Raw genomic sequence first — 14,849 nt, 5'->3', positions numbered from 1 at the left:
CTATTAATATACTATGTTTGTTGACCTTCAAATTGTTGTAACATAAAAGATCAACACCTTAATTTTTACTACTTATAATTACCAAAAATAAATATTTTAACTTCTTAATATTAAACATATTTAGAAATAAATTAATATATACATTTTGTTTTGGATAGATAAACAACCTAAACCTTGATACATCATAAAGTACATCGATACAAATTGATAATCAACTTTTAGTCTCGAAATTACATTTTTCTGCCTTCCTTCTAGATTGTTCCTCGTCCTTCCCTTTTTCTTCTGTCATAGATTTTGCTGTCTTCGATCAAAATCTATATATAATCTAAGCACTCCATCTTACATTTTATTGTATTAAGAATAATGTTTGAAACATGAAAATATACATTGTACATTTAAAATATGTTTTGTCGCATTGTATTAAACATTTGGTACATAACTAAACTATAATATTACAAAATATTAAACAATATTTTGAAATAAATTAATATATCCTTCACACGTGTGAAAAAACACGGTTTTTTTTGGATGAGCAGCATGAGTTTGTTGAATCCACTCAATGCAGACGTACGACTCTACCCACAACCCCAAAAAGGAAACGGACGACTCCACTCGTTGGGCGTAATTGCAAATTTATGCCGTTAGAAAAAAGCTTCTTTCTCAGTCCCGTGGCAGATGTATAAATGGCTGTCTAACAGAGACGGCCAAGAAATGAGCAGAAAATGGACATCCATATGCTTTACTGCGTTGTCTGCGTTGGCAATGCATTTTACATTTGCAGCTACTGCTTATCTATGGATCTCGAAATCAATTGTTGCCTCACTACCTGCAATTGGTGCATAAAATTTCCTTACAAAATCTCAGATTCCACGTACTTTGCTTTTTGAACCAGCCATTTTGTAAAATAAGGCTTGCTTGCTTATGATTTCTAAGGGTTTGTTTTATTTACTTATTTTGTGCAGCTGTAGGTTTCTTTGTTTGGTTGATACAAGGTAGATGGTGCAAAAAACGTCTAGGGATATCAGCTTCTGCACCTACGTTTGTGTTCGTCAATATTTGGTTCTTGTGGGCTCTCTACATTTTCATTCTTCGAACGGGTGCGTTTAGATATTTTCCCGACTTTGAATTTTTTTCATTTTTTCAATCATATTCTTCAGGTGCCACAAAATTTCGTTAAGGAATTTCTTTGCAATTTTATATTCGATTTTGTAATTGAAAATCTGATCTGCCATAGAAGATTGTATCGTACTTCCCTTCTCCACGACCAAATTCTTATTATGTGCAAACAGTATTTGCTACACCGGAGGAATATATCTTCCATCCTTTTGCGATTTTCTCATCTAACAAGTTTGAGTTGAGATTTACCCAATCTCAACACTTAATCGACGTTTCTGGAGGATTTGAACTCCTCCCTTAGAAGTATTAAAATTTGGAGCAGAACCAAAAAAATGGACCAGCGAACTTCCTGCTCATGTTTTTTTATTGGTCGTTAATAATATTTATTTATTAATATAAAACTATCAAGCATTACATCGGTCATTACATTATAGAAGGCTTTAACTATAGCCTTTTTCAAACCCTCATGCCTTCACCTACCCCCATTACATTGCATACGCCATGTTATCATCCATCACCAACAGGTCTTCCTCAGGATCCATCTCCGTTTCATATTCTGTTTCAGATATTACTATGGCTCCACTTGAATCGCTAACAGGATCAAAGGCACCTTCTAGGTTATGAATCGGAGATATTTGAATATCTTTGACGCCTTCTTCCCTTTCTTCTCCAGCCTTATCAAGGATCTCACACCCATCTTCCTGATCCCTTCCCAAGTCAACATTCTCATCTCTACCGGGTTTCTGCAATTGATTTTGCTTCTTCTGCCTTTTCTTCTCAAAGTTTTTCTTGTGTTAAACACAGTATTGCATTCCCCTCTGTCTCCCAGCCTAACTTTTCCAAACTGACATCGTCATTTAACGAGGGCTGCTCAGCTCCCTCTATCTATTGTCCAAGAGAATCGATATTCCCTTCAAGCCTTGCTTTCACTCCAGACTCCTCATCCTCCATACAAATGTCTGTCTCATTCAATGAGCCCTCTATCCTTTCCAAGTCTAGCCCTGGATACTAGAGCCACACCCCTCCATCCCTAGTTCCTCCCTGTTTATCAGAGCTGACTTCTCAACTAGGCCGCATTCCCATTCTGCTACCTGCACCAGGCTTATCTTGCAATAGGTTTCCCTACCTCTTGAATAAGATTCTGTTAGGTTAACCGCCTTGTGAAACAACTTGTCCTCCTCCCATTCCTTCCCTTTTCCAACTGCAACACAGCTATCTGAATCATGTTCCTCACTAAGGCATTCAATGCAAAATTTCAGATCCTCTTCAATTCACAAAGCTTCTCTCTAGGATCCCTTCATCCAAAATCAACTCAACCATTTCTAGGATTAGATGGCAAGAATCCCATTGGATACATATGCGGGGAACATTTGCAAGGTGATCCGATCAACTGTTTATGTTGATTTAACATAAGTGCCAAGTTTATTACCTATCAGCTTATACGATTCCTTTATCCAGTATTCTTGTGTTAGATTTCGGAGACCGATCCAAATGGGGTAAGAACTTATTTCTTCCTTTGTTGGATCAAAATTTGCTGACCAGGGCTTCATGTAAAAACCCTTCCCTTCCAACATATAGGGGCCACTATTCAAAATCAAGTCTCTGTCATGCTCGCATGGCACCGTTATCAGATAGAAACTATTTTCCAAAGTCCTAGAACTTCTTACCTTGCCCCATTGTTTATCACACCAATCTTTTATCTTTTTTACAGCTGGCCATTCCCCTCCCTATTTTAAGAAAAAACCACGACTTTTTAAAAAACTTACCATCTCTTGCCACTTGCTCCCATTCATCTTCATTGTGATCACCGTGCTATGAATCTCAGCTAGTGATTCAACTAACAACTTCTCCTGATCTTTGGCAAACTTTGGTCGCCATAGTTGCTGCAGTATCGCACTAAAATCCACAGGTCCTCCCAGATTCATGGATACAAAACGTGATCCTGGATTGACTCCTTGTTGCTCAGTCTGGTAGCTCCCATACCTCGCTGTTTGTCCTCCCCCTTCTCCTTTTTCTCTTCTCGCACCAGCAACCAGTTTCTGTCTCCACACAAAGGACTCATTATTTGTCCTCCTCCTAGTGTAGGGCCACCAAGAGTTTTGGCCACCACTATGGCGATAACCCTTGTGCCTCCGAAAACCATTTCCACCATTGTTCCCCTTGTCATTTCGAATCCGAGGCTTCCAAAAAGCTCTTCGACTGTGTAGAAACCCTAGACTCCTATGCTTTCATTCGCACTCCTTATTTTTTTGATGTTTATCTCCTCTAACTTCTTGCTCATTTTATTAATCACTCAGTACACCTATAAATAGATACAAATAGCTTAACGACATTATATAATACTGCTAATTGTGTTTGACAATTGTATGTGATTGACAGATAACTAATAGACTTAAATACATGTGTACAATTCTGTATTGATACATGTTCAACACTATGCAATTCTGCTGGAGCATATATTCCAACACCCCCTGTTAATGCAACAACACTAAACTAACAAACACCATAAAATAATGCATATTGTATAGTCCATTCTTCGAAAAGAGTTCTGAGATTGGTAAGACTTCCTCACGTTGCTCCTCAACTGCAGCTATAGTTGCTATCATCCAAGTTCCTAACATCACTGGACACCGATTTGCATATGAAGTACTTTATAAAGGTATGGTGCTGAAATTCCAGATATCAAATCTCTCTCTCTGACAATTGGACACCTATTCTTACATGTATGTCTCGTAACACAAACAAAGCATAGATTTTCCGATCCACAAGTATCTTTGACTATTGAGCATTTAAGTATTTTCTACTGCATCCTTCCTTGTCTACAAAGTGTTGACCTCTTCCATGGAACAAATTGTTCTAATCAATGATATCATCATCATTATCAATGTCAAATGGTTCTTCTACAATGGCTGACATTGTCTTCTTTCTTATTGCTTTACAAATTCTTGGAATAGATATCTCCCTTCGAAAATTTCCTCCAACTCAAAAGCAACACTCAAATGAGTTTTTGTGTTTACTCTGATCTCTGTTGCATATCCCACAACAAGCAATTCCACAATAGATTCCTCTTAGGCCACAACGACCACCTTGCTGTCATGCCAGCAATCTGATGACTGGCAGAAATATGACTCCCTCTCTTACAATTCAAATTCTCCCCTCTACCAACTAAATTTATTTAATTAAAATTGTTAAACAAAGTGAAAACTACGAAAGCAGAAAATGGCATAGCAAAGAAACACAGTGAACTCAATCAACAGAAATTGGCAGTGAGCCCTTTTTGTAGCCTTCATTCCTTTTTTAAACAGTCTTTAATCTGGTGTTTGCCTACAAGAGCAACAACTCAAATTACAAATGTGAACTAAGATTTTTTTTCTCTCACAGTTCTTAATGTTAATGTTTTTTCCTAGAAATTAGATAAACAACAACAAACAAGAGTGAAGACTATACATAAAAAACTTAAAATCTATCCTGGGAAAACCCTTCGACTTGAAGGGAAAACCCAGCCACACTAGCAAAATATCTCTTTTATTGATAGTAAAAATGTTTGAGTACAAGGCTTTCACTTTTTTGATTTACAATATACCAAACAATCATATAAATAGATTGCATAAGACTCCTCATCTTTCACACGAAGGTCTCTTTGAGTCCCAAAATAAGACCCTTCATATTCCACATATTCAACACTTCACATTTTCATACGCATGCTTTTTCGCATGACATATGACACGTATTTTTGCATAATATCAACTTAAATATAATCACATATATCTCTGAAAATGATCATAACGGTCATAACAAACGTATTTCTATCTCATAAAATTAGAGATAAAGATCTCTATCACAGCTACAAACTTTAACACTCCCTCTTAGCAATTGAGAGATCTTTATTCAGGGATGCACACATAGCTGCAACCAAAGGTGATAAATTCACATATGTTATCTCAGCATAGCATAATTTACCATAGTTACTTCATAAGCACATAGAATGAAGTCACACACAAGACTTTCACCATGCCAGCTCATAGAGGGTAGAACAAAGACTTGAGTCTCAAAACTTCTCCCAAAGAAGCATACATTTCCACCATGCCTACTCGTAGAGGGCGATCCACCTACCTATCCTAGAAGGTGGAAAGAGGGCTTTTACCTCAAACTTCTCCTAGAGAAGAATGCATTTCCACCATGTTTACTCACAAAATGTGGTTCACTGAACCAACTTTTAGAGGGTGGAGCAAGGGCTTTCACCTCAGACTTCTCCCATAGAAGAATGTATTGATAATTGAGATTTTATCTTAACTGAGACTCCCTCTCAGCAGGGATAGCTTTAATAACAAAGACTCCCTCTCAGCAGAGACAACTTTAATAACAGAGATTCTCTCTCAAAAAGGACAACTTTAATAACAGAGACTCCCTCTCAGCAAGGACAACTTTAATAACAGAGATTCCCTCTCAGGAGGGACAACTTTAATAATAGAGACTCCCTCTCAGCAGGGACAACTTTAATCACTACAAATAATATGACTGACTATTTCATAAACTTGCAAAGCGTTGGACATCTCCCTCTGTCACATAAACTCCATCTGAAGATGAATAGTCTCTCTCTCTAAACAATGGTGTATAATCTCTCACCATCCCATTGCACTCAGCATCCAAGAGACATTTATCACAACTCATAAGATTCTCTTATCATAGAGGTCAATGCCAAGATACAAAAATCATAGAATACTTATCTCTTTGAAGTCTGATCTCAGTACAGTATGAGCAAATAAAATGAATAAGTGCAGACCAGCATTATATGATAGAACTTATTTGAACAAAACGTGTTAATAAAGATGTTACCATAAAAGAAAATGAGAACTGACATCTCTCAGAATAACCTGCCAGTCTCATCACAAGCTTTTGCACAAAGTTAAGTCAGTATACACATAACCGAGGACAGCAAACATAAAAACCTCGTATGAATTGTTAATCATTCAATCAATCGTCAACATCTTGCAATAATAATATCTCACTATACTTTATGTTGATGACAGCCTATAGTCGATTATTTCAAAAAATCTCTATGCACACAGTGTAATTCTGCATGCATACAATAATGAAGATGCACAAAAGATCACAAGTAATGTTCGATCAAAGCTTGCACGATGATAGTCAAAAGCCTATACCCTTAAACAACACATGATTCTTATATGAATTTTTTTTGACTCAAAATCACATGCACAAAACAGATTAAACTGAAAACAACAGAGTAGGTTCCTGACAAGCACCACTCACACAGCTTGCTAAATATAACCCAATAAAATATTAGAGCAGTTCCAAACTAAACAATTTTGTTTTTTAAACCTCATCATCAATTCCATTCAAAACTGCAAGTAGCATCCTTATGAAATCTGCATTACCCTGCATCCTCCAAATATTTAGATCAATGCTATACTCTATTAAATTCAAAATCTATATTAAAATATAGAATGTTTAAAAATTGATACAGTAAAAACTTATCTGATTGAAGCTTGAATCAAATTCCGAGTGAAATCTTATCAAGAGTCACCAACGTGTGTGAATTTCCAAGCAGCTCATAAGAAAAATTGAATCCTTAACCTTCAGTTTTGAGCATTCCTATCACTGCACCAAGTTACCACTTGGTTTCCAACACCAAAACGAAGTTCAGTAATCACACTCTCCTTTATGTTGAAAATGAACGACTTCCTTCAAAGACGATGCACAGCCAAGGAATCAGCCGCCACTCATATCTGAAGATGTGGAGAATAGCAAAATCAACACACAATCAATAGACACAAACAAAAGAATAAATAAATCTCATAACCGCTGCTACTGCACATAAAAGATAATAATATTATTATATGGAACTGCGTGAAGAAGCACCAAAACATGAATAATAAAAAATAAGTCTCCCTCTGAAGAGGACACACAAAATTCACAGCAAAATTCTGCCAACGGGAGATAATAAAACCCATAGATCCTGCACATGAAGGTTATTTGATCCTATTGGAAATAAATATTGCAGATGAATGGTGAACCCACGAGGTAAGATAGAAATTAAAAGAAAAAGTCTCCCTTGAAAATATAAACATAAAGCCTAATAGAAATCGAATATAATACCAATAGCTAATCATATTATGGAAAGATAGAAAACTCATAAATTTAAATTTCAGGCAAGCACCACTAATATTATAAATGAAACTTATTTGAACGACTTCACCAATTTTGCACAAATGTGAGTGTCTTGAATACACTCCCAGAAGAACCAAGCTTCCATAAAACTCTTAGGCTGTTATCTAACCTGGCTTTGATACCATGCTAATGTTTTTGCCCAGAAATTAATAAACAACAACAAAGAAAAGTGAAAACTATACACAAAAAGCTCACAATTTATCCTTGGTAAACCCTTCCACTTGAAGGGAAAAACCCAACCACCAGCAAAATATCTCTTTTATTGATAATAAAAGTGTTTGAGTACAAGGATTTCACTTTCTTGATTTACAATATACCAAGCAATCATATAAATATATTGCATAAGACTTTTCATCTTTCAGGCAAAGGCCTCTTTGAGTCCCAAAATAAGACCCTTTCATATTTTCACATATTCAACGCTTCACATTTTCTTACATAAGCATGCCTCTTCACATGACATATGACACGTCTTTTTGCATGATATTAACTTAAATATAATCACATATATCTCTTTTAGTTGAAGATGATCATAACAGTCATAACAAACATATTTCTATCTCATAAAATTAGAGATAAAGATCTCTATCACAGCTACAAACTTTAACACTTAACACAATCTTTGATCTCTTTCAACCTGCAATCTATCATTAGGCTCTCATACAAAACTAAAATTTGGACTAGAACAGAAAATGGAGTAGCGAACGTACTGTTCATATTGCTAATCACTCAGTAAACCTACAAATAGATATAAATAACTTAGTGTTACACAAAATTATCAGGATGGGGACAATAGGGGATGGGGGGACGAGTTTCTAGGACAACATTTTTTTCGCCTTTTTTGGGGACGACAAGGGGACAACAAAGGGGATGACTATATAGATATAGGGAAAATATAAAATATATAGGGAAATTTTCTTATATATGGTACATTCATATGAGATGTCATGCCCCGCAATGGAACCTGGAAGGACAAGACTTAAAGTTGATAAATTTTGACATATTTTTAAAAAAAATTGTTCATCTACCACCAATTTACCTTAGTCATCTTAGGTTCCCTAATGTTAATCTTCATCTAAATCCTTTGCCTTAAGTTGACTAAAAATTCCCAAGTAAAATTTACAACTTACTCCTATCCACTTAGCATTCCTAAATATATCATAGTGGATTTTTTCTTCTTTCGTTTTTTCTTTACTAAGTTATTGAAATATGAAATACTTTCAACTTCGATTCTTACTTTTCCTTTATTATTGCTTTACTACATTGTTGTTTCGTAAAAGAATAGGATAGAGATTTATCACATTTCTACCTTAAGCAAATTACATTCTTTTTCCTTTACTCCTAACCAACACTAAATTCTTTTCATTTCATATATGCAATCCTACAATATAAGTACTTCTTTCAGATTTAACCAAAAATAATGATTAACTTTTATTACATAATGTTATTTCTTAGCCCTAAAGGTAAATTAAACACCTTTTTCTTTTCTTAAATCTTTAACCATAAAAGAGAGAAATATTTAATAGTTCCTTTCCATTACAACATTTATAAGTACATAATACAATTCCCCCTTTATTCATTATCCCTAAACTACCTTTCCCTTTTAGATTACTTTTCATTGAAATACATATACGTTAAATATACCCTTTTTAGGGTTTACATAACTACATTTCATCTTTTGCATCAAATAAATGACACAATAAGAAAGATCTCCATCTTCATCTTAAAAGATTTACTTGAACCATGAACAATACTTCAAAATATTTAACCATCCAACCACGCGAAACCATAAATGGTCCACTCCCCCGAGCTAGGAGATAAGACCATGATTCAAATAAGTTCTAAGGAAAATAAGGTTTGTTATGGCAAATCAATGTTGTTGTTGTTGTATTAAAGAAAGAGATGAAAGCTCCTTATATAGATGAACAAAGATGATGCTTCTAAAAGAAACAATCCTGAAGTAAAGACAGAAATAGAAACTACCTAATAAACTAAAGACTAACTAAGATGACAATTAAAGAAACATTATAATATTCTAATACGCTTCCTTAATAGTTATTGTTTAATGGATGTCTTTTGGTCACAAATTCTTCAAAACATTTTGTTGCTGAGACCCTCCCTGGATCTGTAAAATGTTAATGACCAAGAAGCCAAAATTCGTCCATGCAAGAACAGAGAAGGGTGCCCCCTTCTTTAAAATGCTTTGCAACAAAAGACAAGAGCCTTCCATTGACTCTCCCACTGAGATAAGTCTACCATTAACCCTCTCAGAATCAACAAAACATCTAACTAGGAATCATCACAAAAGCTGCTCTTTTGTGGAGATAGAGACAAACATTGAGAATAGCTACCACAATTTTGAGGCTCCAAACTTTGGAGGTGAGCATGATGCTCCAAAACAAACTGCAAAAAGGTACGATTTTAGAGGAGAAAAATCGACGAAAACCTAACACAATTTTTAGGTGAAAATTTGATCAAAACCCAACATGATTTTTTAAGTTGAAAATCAATCAAAACCAAACAGAATCCAAGACATGGATAATAGAATACAAAACTTCGCTTTTGAGGAAAATAGGTAAAACCAAATAGATAAATTTGAGGAAAAAATCATAAACCCACTAGATAATTTTTGAGAAAAAAATTATAAACCACTAGATAATTTTTGAGGAAAAAAATGTAGACTCACAAAAGAATCCCATGCAACTTTGTGAATTACAGAATCATATTTTTTTTAATAGAAAAATTATGAAAACCAATTAGAAATTTTTTTGAAGGGAAAAAAAAATGAGAACCCACAAGAATTTTTTAAGGGCATCAAAACACAAGACTTCACATGATAAACTAGCACATGCAAGCAACATGCAAGCACATGCAACAAACATGCAGAGTGCATGTAACCCTAAAAAATCAGACTTTTGTTGTAACCAAGAAATCACAGGATCAAAACTCTTAACTAGGCTTGCGATTTCCACTAAAGATCCTTGAAAATGAACTACAAAAGTTTCATAAAAGGCCTCTAATGATTTTTATTATTAAAAATGAAAATAAATTTCTAGAAAAAAATCTAGATTAGAAGAGGCTCAAATTTTCCTTAAAAAAATTGCCAAATTTTATGAAATCTCTCGACCTACTCTGATACCATATTATGGGAAGTAATTGGTAAAATACTTGCTTGTTATTAACAAAGATCAAATGACCAATATTTGCAAAGGAATAAATGATGTAAACATTCTATTCTAGCTAACAGATAACTAACAACTAACTAAATATTAGAAAGATTCTAATATTTACAATAGATTACAATAGAATATCAATGGTGTATGTCCCTTCACTCAGAATGATCTTATTAGGTTTTTGCCAAACTTCTAACCTGAGGAATTAGTGCAATAAACTAAGGTCCTTCATCTCAAATTTAGAGGCCAACTACTTAAATTTGATAATAAGATGATCTTCTCTAGTCATCAACATAACTAACGTTTCTCCATTAATCACCTTGAAGTACAAGTTTGAATCAACATCATTCTTGGAGAAATCCAAGCTCATCAGGTAGTGATCAATCCTTTCGTACCAAGCATGTGGAGCCTGCTTAAGCCCATTCAGTGCCTTCTTTAGCTTGCAAACATGAGTTTCCTTCCCATGTACCACAAATCCTTTGGGCTGTTCGATATGTACTTCTTCATTGATTATACCATTTAGAAATGCCATCTTTGCATGCATTTGATGAATCTTCCATCCTTTAGATGCAACAATAGCTATGATGAATCTAATTAAAGTGTATCCAGCAATTGAAGCAAAGGTTTCCTGGTAGTTAATTCTTTCCTTCTGAGAGAATCCTCTAGCCACAAACCTAGCCTTGTATTTCTCAATACTTCCATCAGCAGCATGTTTGATCTTAAAGAGCCATTTAGAAGAAACAATAGATTTACCTTCTGATCTAGGTACAATTTCTCAAACATCTTTTTTTAAGATTAACTGATGGCTTCCTCAACATTGGTAGGCTCCGAGCTAATAATTTGACTCATTAACACAACATACCTATAAAATTTATGTGGTTTGTTACTTTCCCTAAATGTTCCTTTTGGGACTGCAAAATTTTCAGCCACTTGTAATTTTTGACTTGCCCAAAGAGGTCTTACGGTTTATAATAATATCTTTAGGCCCATTGGTAGGATCCAAGTGTTCATTTGGATTATCATCTTCTTTAAGTTCATGAATCTCGCTTTGAATCTTAAGAGTATGGTCTTCTTCCATATTTTGAGGAGACTCTTGATCTTCACAATCCATCTCATGGGTGCCCTTGGATTTTCTGAATGCAATATCCTTTTTAAATGTCACGTCCGTACTTAATTCATTCAATTTCTGATTTGGAATAAAGATTTTGTAAGCTTTTGTTTTTTCACTATAGCCTACAAATGTTTCCTTCTTGCTAGAAAGTTCAAGATTAGTTCTTTTCTCTTTGGGTATATGTACATACATCAGACAACCAAAGATTCTCAAATGACTTACATACGACTTCCCTATGAATGCCTTTTTGGGTGACTTGTTCTCCAAAATCCGTTGAGGTCATCTATTTTGAACATAGACAACAGTTCTAGAAGCCTTAGCCCAAAAAGAAGTTTGAAGATTTTGATCATGGATCATAGATTTGGCTGCTTCCACAATAGTTATATTTTTCCTTTCTGCTACACCATTCTGTTGTGGATTACATCGAACACAAACACTCTTTATCCTAGTTTCGATGCAAAAATTATGGAAGTTAGTGGAGGTATACTCTGTTATCAGTTCTCAGGACTTCGATTCTCTTCTCGAATATGTTCTCTACTAGAGCTTTGAATTTCTTAAATCTCATAAATACTTCATCAAATTCTTAATTTTTCAAAAAATAGATCCGAGTTTTTCTTTAGTAGTCATCAATAAAGATAACACAGTACAAGAAACCACTGAAGGAAACAATAGCCATAGGACCACATAAATTTGAATGAATGAGTTCTAAAATAAATTTGGATCTACTCTCACTACTACGAAATGTACCTTTAGTGTTCTCACCTAATGCACAACCTTTGCAAGCTCCTTCATGCTCATGGTTGAGTTGTGGAAGGCTTGCAACTATCTTCTCCATTGTAGTAAGTGCATGAAAGTGAAGGTGACCCAATCTTCTATGCCAAATCACAAGAGCTTTATGAGTCATGAAATAAGGCTTGAGTAGGAAGAGTGCAAAGTCTGTAAAGATATCCATAACAAACTCCAACGATTTTAGCCGTCTTGAGGTTTGAGTTCTTCGGCCATGTAACAATTTGGCCATCTGCAAATGCAATACAATATCTTTCACCTTCCAAAGTTGAGATGGAGACTAGATTTTGCTTAATTTCTGGAACAAATAGTACATCATTCAATTGCAAGGAAATGCCCGAATTTAATTTAAGAGAGGAGGTCCCAACTCCTTCCACAGAATAACTAGAATAATCTTCAATGGTTACCTGATCATATAAATTTCTTTGCATTAACTCATGTAAATGACCTCTAAATCCAGTAATGTGTCGAGATGCATCACTGTCAATTAAGCTAGTGTTGTGGTTGGTAGGCACTTGACATGAGAGGGCTGAATAGAATGTGAATCCATCTGAATCCTTTTCTAGAAGAATCTCACGAACTTCAGCAATGGAAGCTTGAGAGTTAGGCCTATTTGGACATTTCATTTCATAGTGACCATATATGTCACATCTAAAGCATTGGACTTTTGAAATGTCTTTCCTTCTATTTTATGTAGAACTATTATTGGATTCCTTATCTTTCTTCCTTTAGAACTGTCCATTCTTTACCTTCTTCTTTGAGGAGTGCAAGTTAAGAACATGAATATCTTCATTTGTAGAATGTTGTCCAATGTCTCTCATAATCAACTTTGAATCTTCTTGAATGCGGTCTGTCTTCAAACGATTAAACTTAGGGAGTTTTAATCTTGCAGTTATCCCTTGTATAAATGACTTATGATGAAGGGAGACCGTTAAGTACATGAATAATTTTTTATCTATAGTCTATCCTGAGGGAGCCTAGATTTTTGTCTCCATTTGCAAAGTTTTGTTGAGGATTCATGATGGAAAAGGTCATTAATATCAAGGCATTATAGCTCAAGGTAGATTAAGTGCAGAGATATAAATGCACAAATCTTGAACACATATTTTGAACCGTACTGGAGCAAGGATACATGACAAGCTTCGACAGATTATATAAGGATATTATAATCACGATGGCACCTATGACTGCAGCTTAATTTGGAAATATGGATGCTATTGCATTAATGGATAAGGCAAAGCCTTACATGAAGACGGGGCACTTTGTGCATATATACTAGGCTGCAATTGTGATGATGAAGAGGGCATCTAAGGGAGAGGTTATAGGAGGGTTGACATATATGCACGATCAAACAGATTTTGTTGAGTGATGTGGATATGATCAAAGCGTATTTATGTGAGTGAGAAACAACAATACTAATTAATTGATGGGCAGAAGTAAAACACTGAGTCCAAATGGAAGTAGCTAAATGCAACGTAAGTTAGCAATGAAGACAAGAGTACAATCTGCAATTTGCCTTTGAAGTACAGTAATAAATTCATCAAACATATATATAGCTAAAATTGGTCCCAATGATACTCGGTGATTATTCAAATGCTCCTAGATATTCAAACTTAAAAACAAGCATGCAGATCTGGATTCAAAATGAATAGAAACATTCAGCAGTAAAAGGAAAGACTACAAAATATACACATGTAGACTTCACTTGGCTCTCCTTACAATCAAAGATGTTTCTCTGTTAATGTCTGCATATGTTGAATGTAAAAATCTCAGTCACATGGACTGAAGCAATTTAGTAGCAAGCACTACACAGAGAATGTTGCAAGTCTAATATCTCACAAAAGAAGTAGGCATTGAAGGTTCTAATTTTGATGCTGTATATATTTCCATTGCAGCAGCTGATCATAGAGTTGTCCATAAGAGGTGATGAAATACCTCCATGATGGTAGCAAAGACCTTGTGCTGACAAATACAAATTACTTCAAAACAACTTATTCTTGAGGGAGCATTCAATCAGTGTTGAAGTACAGAGACTGAGGCCAGACATACAGGAATACGTCAGTAAGAAATTGGAATTAGAGTGTATAGTGGAAAGGTAATAGAACAATTGCCGGAAGTGATATAGAAATATATAGAAGCAAAACGAGCCCATGCCATTGTGAAGTTCTTTCAGCAAGTGAAGTCAAAAGTTTGATGCGGCATCATCTTATATCAGAAAACATATACGGTGATCATTAAAGACTATTGTTATTAACAAGCTACACAAAAAAGATGAAAAATACCGAAGTAGAGGCATAGTCCATTAATGTTGCATCTATTACCTTACGTGCTCACGGCAATGAAAGATTCTCAGGCATTGAGCAGAAGCAGAATTGTATTAAAAGAGAATTTTGTGTTTCAATATATCAAATTAATCTCCATGATAGCAAGTAAATATTCCAATTTCATGCTTAACGTCAAAAACAAATACAGGCACA

The 14,849-nt window shown here is 35.0% G+C and overlaps 1 protein-coding gene across 8 annotated transcripts in view; it reads left to right on the top strand.

Moving 5' to 3' along the window:
* Positions 1–545: 545 nt before the first annotated feature.
* LOC149543679 (uncharacterized) overlaps positions 546–14,849 on the top strand; it is a 196,838-nt gene continuing 182,534 nt past the window's right edge. For 2 of the 8 annotated variants that reach the window (XR_016355672.1, XM_089798438.1), the window contains exons 1-2: positions 546–835; positions 963–1,097. Coding sequence is in view for 6 of the 8 variants with exons in the window: in XM_089798438.1 (XP_089654564.1) it covers positions 676–835; positions 963–1,097 (295 nt within the window). In the remaining 2 variants the exon portion in view is untranslated. The remainder of the gene's footprint in view (positions 836–962; positions 1,098–14,849) is intronic. The other 6 variants (XM_089798437.1, XM_089798436.1, XR_016355673.1 and 3 more) reach the window with 4 other exon arrangements.

The sequence above is a fragment of the Cupressus sempervirens genome, chromosome 8, assembly GCF_028749045.1.
Source record: "Cupressus sempervirens isolate cs-2001-9-10 chromosome 8, ASM2874904v1, whole genome shotgun sequence".
NCBI lineage: Eukaryota > Viridiplantae > Streptophyta > Pinopsida > Cupressales > Cupressaceae > Cupressus > Cupressus sempervirens.
The sequence above is the reverse complement of the archived record's forward strand: the minus strand, read 5'-3'. Positions and strand labels throughout refer to the sequence as shown.